This window comes from Cynocephalus volans, chromosome 2 (assembly GCF_027409185.1).
Source record: "Cynocephalus volans isolate mCynVol1 chromosome 2, mCynVol1.pri, whole genome shotgun sequence".
Lineage (NCBI taxonomy): Eukaryota > Metazoa > Chordata > Mammalia > Dermoptera > Cynocephalidae > Cynocephalus > Cynocephalus volans.
The window spans coordinates 139,577,183-139,589,875 of record NC_084461.1 but is presented as its reverse complement, the minus strand read 5'-3'; the positions used below and the strand labels follow the sequence as shown (position 1 = coordinate 139,589,875).

Genomic DNA, 12,693 nt, shown 5'->3' with positions numbered 1-12,693 from the left:
AAGAACTTTAACATCTGTAAGTGGTCAGAAATGTAGTGGCTATTCTCAAGAGGTCCCTGTCCCTGGAGGCATCCAATACTGAATGGCCATCTTGGCAGATTCTTACACTAGGTACAAGGTTAGCTCATTCAGTCCTTCATTTATTTATTCATCCACTTCTTCACAGAATAATACATGTTTAGGTGAGGAAGCTGGGGGGAAGCATTGAAAGGCAACCCTAGTTTCTGCCCTTAGGGAGCCCACAGTCTAGTGAGTTTGACTGTTTGATTTCTCTGGTTTCTTTCAATGCTGAGGCTCTGAGGGTTTTATGAGGATGGAGGTGGATAGATCCTCAAAATAAAAAGCTGCAGAAAGATTCTTATCTTCTGAGGACCAACAGGAATGTGGACACCTCTGATGCTCTATTTGGATTGTTCTCTTTGGACCATCTTAATGTCACTGGATGAATGATTACCACCCTGCTTCCCCGAGACTGAGAAGAGGCTAAGAATATGTTTACCAGAAGTGCATTCCTGTGGGAAAATTTGCATCTCCACACGGGCACCTGGGATGGACCATTAAACTGAACCCCTGTCCAGCTGTTCACTATGCAGTCTGTGAAAGCGGGCCCAGGAAATGGGCTGCAGGAATGAGCTAACTGCTTCTTATCACCTCTCTTAGTGATTGGGGAGAATTAGAGGGAGAGAAACAGGTAAATCCTGTCGTTTTCCAGGGTTCTTCCGTCATAATCCCTGTTGAAAGCAATAATGATACTTGTCAAATTTTACTGATTTCCACTTTGTGCCTGTGCCAGTTATATTCATTATTATGTCATTTGACTCTCACGACAGCCCTATCGAGTGGTTTTATTATCCTCATTTTTGTGGAAGAGGAAACAAAGGTTAGGAGAGATAAAGTAACTTGCTCATGGCCTTTAGAGACCATGTCAGAGCTGGAATCAAAACCTCTTCCAGACTCCTGACCATGCTTTAAGCTCCTAGTTTGCTAAACCATTCACTCATTCATTCATTCAGTAATATGTTAAGTAGTTCTTTCATTCAACAAATGTTAAGCCCTGACATATACCAGTTAGCAAAACTGTTTGGCCTCTGCCCTCATGGAGCTTACAGTTTATCACCCTCAAACAAATGGGTGACTCCTCCCTTGGATCTTGGGCTGGTTAGATGCTAAGCAGAAAGAGAAAGGGTGGGAGACAGATGCTAGCAGGTTAACTACTGACCCAAAGTTTCCACGTGAGTGAGCGTTTCTCTACCCAAGCTGGGTTTTGGCTTTGCTTTATTTTCACATTCCCCCGTGGGCTTCTTTTCTTCTTGTCCTTGGCTGCGTGTTGAAGAGCTTGACAGTACAAGAGATCATTCTCTTGCATTTGCCTTCTGACTGCATGCTGGGAGTGCAGAGAACTCTGAGAGTCAGGAGTCCCAGAACTTAGAGCTGTGAGTGACTCTAGAGTGACCCTAGAGACCGTCTATAATGACCTTCTCTTGCTGGGAAATATCACCTCTTCCAAAACCCGGGTTGTTTCTGCAGATTCCTTTGGCTTTCTGTGCTAGCCCCAGCCTTCATTTTCTTCTTTTTAAAAGCAGTTTTAATTTAGGTTTTCAGTTTTTAAAATAAATAACTGGTAATTATTTAAAAAATCAACCAGTTTCAGAAATATGTAACTTACATTGTGAACATCTTTTGCAATCCACTGAGATAAGAATGGACATTTGCTTCTCCAGTTGTTTTCAATACATGCACTTGTGTGTACAATTATTAGTTTTTCACTAGAATGGACTTTTAAAATACATACTTTTTTGAAATTTACTGCTTCTATCTAACTCCATTTTAGCTATTTTCCCATATTGGTACATACAAGGGGTCTTAAAAATTCATGGAAAGATTCATATTCTCTTCTATTTTTCCACAAACTTTTTGAAGTACCCTTGTATAAATCCACATCATTCTTTTTTTTGATCAGACTCCAATTTCTAATGGTGCCTTCCATTAGAAACCTTTTTGCCCCCTGACTTTGACTTTCTATGGATGCATTCTGCTTTTAATGTGGCTGAATTAGTCGAAACATCCATTAGGCTTTTTCATTTTTCTTTTAACTTTTAGAGAAATTCTAGGAACCTTATTTGGTGTCATCTGTCCTTTGGTGAGAGATTCTTAACCTCAGCTTCAAGGGCTCTGAGGCAGGAGAGAAGCCAATGTCCAAGTTTAGAAAAGAAAAAAAGAAAATTTTTGGAATGGTAACATAAAGAACTACCAGGTCTCAGGAAATGTGAACCACTAGGTTTCAGAAAGGACAGGCAAAGGCAGCCCTGGGAACCCATGTAGCAGGAGCAGATATATTACTTCCATCTATACAGACCTTGCAACATCTCTCCATTGGCTTAGCTTGAAACATGGGCAACCTCTTGGCCAAGGCCAGGTAGGACACCTTCATTGACAATCTCATCATAACATGAACAGGGAAGAGGTTATTTTCTTAAAGAAAAAGTTCTGTGCTGATTTTAAAAATTGGTGGATGCAATGCTTGCACAAACAATTAAAGTCTATAACAGTGTCCATAGACCCTGGGAAATTTTGTGTATGTGTTTGTATGTGTATTTTCCCAGGACCCAGAAGAAAAGTTAAGTTCATTGCTTTCATTCTGTCAACTCCATCTGGCTGGAGTGACTATCCCAATGAACATAAAATTAATAACTAACTTCTTCCTTATGGCTGTCCAGTTTCTTCTGCATAAAGTTGCTTGGGGTGGTCCTGCCTGGTTGAATTAAAATCACTGGCTGTTGTTACCAGGAGAATGGCATTCATCAACCAAAGACGTATATGTCTGTTTTTATTTTTTGCAGGCATCTTTTTGCTCCAACCTACACAGAAACCCACTATACTCCAAGTGGCAACCCTCAAACCTCCACGCTGAACTCTGAGGTAAGCTCAGGTCAACCAATGTCTACCCAGCAGGTGCCCTACCCCAGTACCACTCCTGGGAACTGAGGAGATGCATGAAGGGGTGGCCCCTTCTCTGCAGGGATTGTTTCTCCAGACTGAAGACTAGGGGAGTAAACAGAAGTTCTCCCTCTCCTTTGCTTGTTAAAATAGTCAAATAAACAAATAGAATATTTTAGAGTAATTGCATCTGATTGAAACTGTTAGAAATCATCATGATGCATGTATTTTCTCTGCTTTATGTTAATTACCCACATATTAACAAAACTTTAAGTAAAAGAAATGATTTAGCCATAATCCTGTTGTCTCACCCAGTTAGATAAACACCTAACATCAATCCTTTTTTTAATGGATGTATAAGGTTTACAGAGTTGTAATCACTGTGCATACGAATTTTGTAATCTACCTTTTTAATGTGATTTTAAGTTATGAAGGGTTTTTTTTTTTTTAATTTTGCGGCTATCTTCATATTGGACATTTTCCCCCTCAGAGTTGTTTTTGTGTAGGGATGTTTGCACAAAGTCAAAAATTTGTCATTCAGAAAATGACAAATTTGTCTTTGTCAAATGACCATTTGTCTTTCAAATGGTCTTTCCGATGGATACATCTATGCTTCACCACACCCCATTGGTGGACATTTAAGGTAGTGGATTATACCCATTTAATGGTTTGCTAGCTCTTCCTATAGGATGCCTGTTAGAATTTGTAGGCTCAGAGCAGTGGTTCTCAATCAGGAGTGGTTCTCAACCCCCCCACCCACTGGGGACATTTGGCAATGTTTGGAGACAGTTTTGATTGTCATGACTGGTGGGGGGAAGCTACTGGTATCTAGAGGGTAGGAGCCAGGGATACTGCTTAACATAGTACAATGCACAGGACAGACCCTCCACAACAGAGAATTATCTGCCTCTAAATGTCAGTAGAGCCCAAGTTGAGAAACCCTGGATTAGAGTGACTCTTCTCAGAGTCTGATGAGATGGGTGAAGGAGAAGGGAAGGAGGACCCTGGCAGGGGCGGCAGTGGTCTTTTGCCTTTGGGGCAGGACATAATGGACTTCTGAGGCATACAGATCTGGGAGGTGTGGTGAGAAGACAGCAGAAAAGGTCCCTGTGCCTCAGTACTACTCTGGCAGCTTCCTGTGGACCCCAAGATTCCCACATGGCCCATTTTTTAAAAAATCCCTGCTACAGTGCAAATGTCTAACAAGACAATGACAGCCACTATCAGTCATTAACCGCTCAGACTGGTTTATCAGATTATCCCTGAATGGGGACAGGGACACAGGAAAGTAAGTTTTGATGATCTAAGAGATCTAAAGCACACTAAGTGGGTAGCTGAGGGGCTAGGTTAGATTGCTAGATGTGAAGATTAATGCCACTGTCTTCAACAAGACGTTCCTGGGTCAGGAAGGAGTTGGTGGTGTGGCCAGTGCCTGCAGCAGGCAGGTCGAGCTGTGTCTTCTCCTCTCTGGGAGGCTATCCAGCTGTGATTCCACACCTCCTCCATGCCCTTGGCGAGAACTTCTCCTCCCTTTTTGAGACCTCTCTTCTCTGCCTTCAAGAGTGAGTACAGGCGTACCTTGAAAGGCCCCAGCCGTTATAACCTCACAAAATACCCTCCTCTGAGTTTGGCTTCTGCTACTTCTACACCCAAAGCTCAAGAATGGGTCTCAGTCCACAGTTTGCCATGAGCTCATGCTTCCTGCTATGAAAGCCCCCTTGGTGGCCCCATCAGGCTGAGAAGCTGTGGAATGCAGTGACTTCATGACCGATCATTGGCTTGTTCTTTGTGCTCTCAGCTTGTGCATTAAGCAGAGATGTTGTAAGGGCCTTTCAGAAACAGAGGAGTGGAGGAGAACTTCCCTTCCCTCCAGAATCCCCCTCCTTCCTGAGGTCTTCTTGACATCCTGGCCGAACCATGGGACAACCCGTTGTTTTCTTATATCCCCTGTTACTGGACTCTTGCACAGCCCCCACCCAGACCCGTGGGGCTCTCAGTCAGCTTTCTCATTTGGAAGCTGAGAACTCAAAGAGAAATGGGAATGGAATAAATCAGTCAGCTGTGCTTGACCCAAGTGTTGAGGACTGCGCTCTGCTACCAAACTTGGCCTGGGGTAGCAAGAGTTCTGGGAACCTTATCAAGACTCATCAGCCGGGCCTCTAGGCTGCAGCTCTCATCTAGGTCAGGTCATTGGGGGAATGGGTTTGTGAATGTGTTCCAGTGGAAAGAGTTACGGGTTTGGGGTCTGAAGCCAGGGTTGTCTTCTTGTCTTTCACTTGCTATGTAACCTTAAACAACCCTTTTGACCACACTAGTATCGAGTTTCCTCATTTGAAAATTGGATATGCTGATATCTGACTCTCAAGGCTATGGAAAAGTAAGATGAATCACTGATTCTTATGGGAATTTATAAACATCTCTTCCAACCCCACATTTTACAGATGAGGAACTTGAGAGGAAAAGAGGAAAAGTAACTTACCCAAGTTCAGATAATCAGTAGTGGTAAGGCTTAGACTAAAACTTCAGTCTTCTTGGGTGCTAGAGGTGCTGGAGGATAATAGAGCTTTGACAAATCAATTTCTACGCCATTGCTGGTGCCACCATTGCTGGGAGAGGCTGTGGATGGAGTTGGGGGTCAGGCTGCTGGGGTTCGAATCTCCACTTTGCTGTGTCACCCTGTCAGTGACTTAAAACCTCTCTAACCTTTTGTTTCCCCCCTTGAAAACATGGGAATAATAATGTCTACCTTATAAGGCTGTGGTCATAATTAAACGAAAAATATCTGCATAAGTCATTCATCAAGTAGTATGGGCTGGATAGTTGTTAGCTCTTTTATTAATAACAGTAAGTGGCAGGTGTCGTGATCACATAAGATAATACTGTGAAAGCCCTCTGTAAATTGTTACACATCACAGAAGTCAGTTGTTTGCTAAGCTATTTCAGAGAGCACCCAGGCTGTGAGCACTGTTAGCATCAGTCCAGAGATAGGAAGAGGGACAGGGATTCTTCACACCCGTCCCTGGATTTGAATTCGCCTTTATGTGTAAAAGTCCCAGCATTTTGAAACTGTGGCTGACCCACATTTCTGAGTTTCTTGACTGTCACTGCAACTCTTATGAACCCCATTTACCTCATCCAGGCCTGGCCCCTCTCTCCCTGGGAGAACTGGCCCCTCTTCTCCCTGTGAATAATCCTATGCTGTGGGTTTGGGGCCCACCTTGAGTTCTGAGGACTAGGCTCTGGGCTTGAGCACTTGATGATCTGCCTCCAAGCCCCAGAGCCCAGGGGTAAGTGGAAAAGCCATGTGACAGGTGGTGTTTGAAAGCAGTTGGACTCCTGGATGGAAGGAGGGTTTTGCTGGCCTCACCTTCTTTCATAAGTGCTGAGGAATGTCTCCCCAGCATGGTGGCTTTCCTTTGTGCTCCTCTGAAGGTCAGTATTTGAGTTTGATGCAAAGAGAGGGCCGGTGCCTGTCCCTGTTCCTGACTGCGTGAGCTCAAATGGGCAGAGGAGCTATGTCTCTGGCCGATGGTTTTATCAGCAGATGAAAAGGCACCTGTGGTCCTGAGACTGAGCCTGAGTAAGTGTCAGCTTGGGCTATATGCTCTTATCGGGCTGCATGGCTCAGCTGGATTGGATGTGGAATTGGCACAGCTAAGGCCATGGGATCAGCCTCTTGGTGGGCTTCCAGGCCCTCTGAGGCCACATTCGGCCCTTGAAGGAGGATTTAATGATAGATAATCTGGTCACTAATGTTTATTGTTTGCTGCTCGGTGCCAGATACTCTTACTAGCTCCTTTATACACCAGTACAGTATTCTCACCACCACTCTGTGAGGTAGAGACTGAAGACACTGAAGGTCAGGGAGGTTGTGGGCCTGCTGACATAGCTGGTGGCTGAAGGGGCTTGGATTTAAACCCGGCCTGGCTACGCCAACGTGCTTAAATTTCATTATAAGGCTACACTCACGCTTACAGCTGGGAGGGAAGTGGAGCCAGAGAATACAGACAAATGGATTAGCTGTCTCCCGGGTCACATCCCTGCCTGCTGGGGACAAAGACACACTATAAGCAGCATGGTCCTGGAGAGAGATCCGTTGGACCATTGCATAGGCGAAGGCCAAGCATTTACTATTGTCCCTGCTCAGGCTCAAGGTGTTTGGGGAGAAAAAGAGAAAGCCTCCTATCTGTAACTGTGTAGTTCATATCCTTCTTATGATTTTCAGAACCCGGCTATACCCTGAGGGTTTTATCTTCTCTCTATCCTCTCTGCTCATCTCTCTTGACCTACTTGGGAAGAAGCTGAAAGGAGCGTGTCCTTTGTTATTGCCCCTTGGTTTGTTGGGGACAGTCCTGGTTTGTGCCTGTTTGTCCGGGTTAGCATGTTAGCACTCTCAACAGTGCTATTTGACTCCTAAATACTATGGTTGCTCTACTTATAAAACACTCTGCAAGCATCTTGAACTTTTATTCCATACCACTCCTTTCGTTGGCAACTATGTCTTTGCTTGGCTTTCTGATTAATGACTGGCTCTCATAGGACGGTAAGTCCCGTGAAGGCTGGAGCTGTGTCTCTGCTTGCTCATTACTGTACTCAGGGCCTAGCCCAGGGCCTGGCACAGCTATTTGTAGAGATGCAGGGATCCAGCCAGGTTGGGAAGGCCAGATGGCCATGAGACACAGTGACTAGAGAGCGACACCAGCCCTCATGGACACAGGTGCCAAATCAAGTATGATCTGGGTGTGGAGGGATTCAGGGGTGGAAGAGCCTCATGAGTTGTGGAAGAGATGGGGATGTATTCATTTCCTAGAGCTGCTGTAACAAAGCACCATGAACTTGGATGTTTGAAATGACAGAAATTTATTCTTTCACAATTCTGAAGGATAAGAGTTCAAAATCAAGGTGTTGGCAGGGCCATGCTCCCTCTAAAGCCTCTAGGGAAAAATCCTCCCTTGCCTCTTCCAGCTTCTCGTGGCTTCTGGTCATCCTGGGTGTTCCTCAGCTTATAGCTTCATCATGCCAATCTTTGCCTACATCTTCAAATGGCCACCTTCTCTTTCTGTGTGTCTCTCTGTGTCCTCTCCTCTTCTGATAAAGACATAAGTCAGTGGATTTAGGACCCACTCCAATCCAGTATGACTTCATCTTAATTTAATTATACCTGCAAAGACCCTATTTCCAAATAAAAGCACATTCTGAGGTTCCAGGAAGACATGAGTTTTAGGGGGACACTATTCAACCCACTATGGGGGGTTACAAAAGTGGTGTTGGTGGGAGGCCTGTGTTTGCTGTGGAAATGCATCATGGAAAGAGCTCTGAACTTGATCTGAAAATCCTGGGTTCTCCAACTAGTGGGGAGATTTACATTCAGCAAATCTCTTTGCTCCTCTGAGCCTCAGCTTCATCTGTTTAATGTGAACAATGACATCTGCCTTGCCCCACTTCCTAGGATTATTATGAGAATCAAATAAAATGGTGGCTTGGAAAGCTCCTTGTATGTTGTAAGGTGCTACAGGGTTAGGGTAGATATACAGTCAGCTATGAATCCTCCATCACCTTCACGAGACATGAATGTTGCCAGGCTTATCAGTGTTCGTTGACTGACCTCTTCCTTTCTCCTTACTAGGATCACTGCTTTTACCATGGCACGGTGAGGAAGGCAGAACAGTCCAGCGTCACGCTCAGTGCCTGCCGGGGAATTAGGTAAGAGCCCCTGAAGCTGCAGGGGGGCAGGTCACATTCTCTCCAGGAATGGAATTTTCAAGACAAGTAGGGCTAGCCTAAGGCGAGGACCTTGGAATGGAGTCTATTGAGAGAGTGTGCAAGCCAGCGCTGAGAAGGGCCGAGCCTGGGAGGGAAAGGACTAGGGAAACCCTAGATGGTCCACAAATTCACTGGGCTTGAGCTTAACTTTCCTGAAGAACTTGATGTTTTAAAGTATAAGTTTTATTTTTATTTAGGTATGGTAAGGCCAACACAGGAGATGACTGCCATTGAACTGATGGTTATACTCACAGAAAGAGGAGGGGCATGCTATGCATGGGGGGTGGGAAAGGGGGGGCACACGGGAAAGCACCGGGGGTGGTTAGGAGGAGAAATGTGAGTAAGTCTTTATTGTGGTTTCTACAGGAAAGAAGATTATTAGGAGCTTTGTTAATTGTACAGCACTCTACAAACATACAGGATTCGTATTGTCTTATAATAGTGAAATCATGCTAAGATTTACTCAGGCTTCCATGCAAATCAAAGGTCCCTCATGCTGCAGGTCCCAAGTGTCTGTTTATAAATTGAGCCATGTCTCCTCTGTAAGGCCAGAGGGAATTAGGCAGGAAACAGGCTTTGGCTAGGAGATGATAACAGAGTGACCCCTAATCCCCCACTCAAGTGACCTGATTGAGCCAAGCCAACTGGCCTCACAGTGGTGTTTACAGGCCTAGCCAGTGCCACCTGCAGTCTGCAAGTAAACAAAGCCTGTCCCCAGAAGGAGGAAAGGAAACATGCAGGTGTGACCTGCTTCTCTCTGCCTCTTGCTCCATCCCCTCTGTCTGGAGCAGTGGGAACTTGGCTTGGCCTCTTGTAAATCATTCCAGCAGCCGTGCTGACAGGGGGAAACCGGGTGAGCAGTCCATGTGTTTCTGTTTTACATGCTTCCGTCTGCTGGGGTCCAGCTGCCTTATTTTCCCAGCCTTCTCACTATGCACCTTGAGAAAACAAGGCTGTGGGCCGGACCGATATAAGAGCTGGAGACTCTTGCCAGATGGCTGCATTTGGACTCTGGAGAAGGAGCAGCTGCAGCAGTGGTGGTGTTCAAACCCATGGTTCAAACTCAAGTCTCCCCTCAAGGCTCACAAAGTGACGCTGCAATGGAAAATCTCCATAGTAATTGCTCTTCTCTCCTGGAAACATGCGCCTTGTGATTGGAGAAGATGGGTAGGGTTTATACCAGGTGGATCTTCAGGCCGATGTTACACAGACAGAGGCATTCAGCTGAGCTCCTAGATAGTTGCTGGGCCCCCTCTTCTCTCCAAAGCAGTTCTTTGGGTTACTTTAATTGAAGAAGTAATACACAGTCATAGTAAAAAATAAATTCAAATAGTACAAAAGAGTGTACAATGTTAAGAGAGGTCTCTTTCTCACTCCAGATTTCTAGATGTCTCCCCTTTTCAGAGGCAGCCATTGTTACACAGATTCTTGTGTGTTCTTTTAGAAATATTCTTTTCAAAAACAAACATAGATATGTAATATAATGCTTTGCAATCTTATTTGGACCCCTAACTCCTTTAAGAATTGGGTGGAAGCTATCTATAGATTCTTATAAACTATACCAATAAAAAGATGTGATATACCATATCTTATGGTCAAGTGTCTGTACCCCACAAGCCTGTCTCAGATTAAGTACCCATTCTCCATATATTTACACAGCTTCTTGAATACATGAATGCTTTGCAAACTAACACATTATATATGTACAGAGTGATTTTGTGAGGAAATCTAGACAGTATTGGGTGAGGTGTCTTTCACTGAGCCTGTGTTTTCTGGGAGACACGAGGGGTATCTGTGTGTGTTCCCTGCTCACTATCAGCAGGAGGGGTACTTGACTGGTAAGTTTTCTATTTTTAAAGAAAATGCTTATTAAAAATTATTTTATATAACTAATACAAGTTTAGTGTTAAACATTGAAATCATACAGGAGTGTATAAAGTAAAAAAAGTGGAAGTTCTTTATCCTGTCCTACTTTCTGACCAATCCCATCCCCCTTCTGTAATTTGCTGGGGGTATACATAATTGAAATACATAATTGCATATACATATATATGTACATATATATATATATACACAAATGAGACTACTCTCTACATATAATTCTATAATTTTTTTCCAACTTAACATTTTGTCTTGGTGCACATAGGTCTGTCTGACTGATTCTTTGAATTTTTGCATAGTATCTTATGTACTAATGTCTGGCAAATTTAATTATATAGAAAGTCTTTCAAAGGTATATAATAAATCATTCATAATGATCTATTTGATGGATCACCATTATATTATAGCAGCTCTGTCCTCAGAAATGTGGGGCTCACACTCACTGTGATTATACTTTAACCTTGGTCCCTGGACTCAGATGCTCTGTGTGTGTGTGTGTGTGTGTGTGTGTGTGTGTGAGTGTGTGTGTGTGTGTGTGTGAGAGAGAGAGAGAGAGAGACAGACAGACAGACAGAGACAGATGGAGAGGAAAGGAGGGAGGGAGGAATGAAAGGAAGGAGAGAGAAGAGATGGAGAGAGAGAGAATATGAGATTGAAAATGAATGGAGTATGAAAATGAATGTGTATGCATGTGTGCATGAGGCCTGGAATGAGCTCAAAATTTAGAGTTTTTGAGATCTGACTTTGAGATCTAGCACCACACTTCCTGTTGGTGTAATCTCTGTGTTTTCCCCTCCTCATTTAATTTTTTCCTTGTCTTTGCTTTGGCAAGGCTAGTAGCTCCCCTGGTCCTTACTCAGTCCTGCAGGTGGCTGAGTCTCTCAGGGTCTTGAAGAGTGGGGGCTGATGTCAAGGCCCCTCCCCAGAATAATGAGCCTGGACATTAGGAGACCTGGGATCTTTCCCTGGCTCCAACATAAACTCACTGGGTGACCTGGGGCAAGTTCCTTTTTTCTGGGCTTTCCTCTCATCTGTAGAAGAAGAGTAGACCAGAACATGAAAAGGACCCTTTGGGGTTGAAGCTCTGAGCTCAGAGAGAATGGGCCCATTGTCAGGGAGGTGGGGACCTGGGGCACAAGGAGGTGGCTCATAAACAGGCAGCCAACCCATAAGAAGAGGCATGGTGCTTCCAAATGCTACCTCTGTGTTGGGCACTGTGTGGATTAAGCCCTCAGAGGGCAGTACCATTAAATTGTGACAGGTTTAGATTCTGCAGTCAGACAATTCCTGGTTTTAACACCTGACAGGCTACTTTAATTCTCTAGTCTCAGTTTTCTCACCTGTAAAATGGGAACAGCAATAGTGCCCTGGATGGTGGATTTACATTCAGTGATGAGTGTGAGCTCCTTGACAGCAGGGAGTTTGTTTTGATCATGCTGTATCCTGGTGCCTAGAACAGTTCCTGTCACATAGCAGGTTCTGGGTACAGCTGTGTCAAAAGGCTATGGAAGTGTAATACAGGCTCTATGACTGCTAGGTATTCTTTTTAAATGTTACTTTGGTTATTAGTAAACATTAGCTATTACTTTAGTCCATTATCACAGCAACTCTGTGAGATTGGCAGTATTATTGCATAACTTACCACACAGCTAGTAGACAGCAGATCCCAAACCTGAATCCAGGTGTGTCTCACTCCTGAGCCTATGCTGTCTACCTGTGCCCTGCCACCCTGGCCCAGAGGGAGCACATTGCCTTCTGAGTTGCCTTTGAAGTCCCCTGTATCCCCATTCATGTGGGTGCAGATTTGCAGGGGGGGGGGGCTGGTGCAGAGAAGGAGGGGTAACAAGGTAGTTACCTCTTAGGGCAGCTCTAGATGTAGGGATGTAGGATGTGTCCCTGGGTTTAGTTTTGAATGGACAAATTTGCAGGAAGCAGTTCTTGTCTAGGTGCTTAAAGGATGCATTTGGGTGAGTCCTGCAGTCATTCAAGCATTAGGCACAAATTGCCCGCTGCCTGCCTGGCCTGACCTGCCTGGGTTCCTCTGCACAGTTCCATTTGTATCAAGCTCTCAATGATGAGGGATAGGATGGAGAACAGAATGGAGAATAGCAT

At 44.5% G+C, this 12,693-nt stretch overlaps 1 protein-coding gene across 1 annotated transcript in view; it reads left to right on the top strand.

Annotated features, from left to right (window-relative positions):
* Nucleotides 1-12,693, top strand: part of ADAM19 (ADAM metallopeptidase domain 19) — an 86,541-nt gene that overhangs the window by 28,590 nt on the left and 45,258 nt on the right. The window contains exons 4-5 of the mRNA XM_063086356.1: nt 2,841-2,919; nt 8,564-8,640. Coding sequence (XP_062942426.1) covers nt 2,841-2,919; nt 8,564-8,640 — 156 coding nt within the window. The remainder of the gene's footprint in view (nt 1-2,840; nt 2,920-8,563; nt 8,641-12,693) is intronic.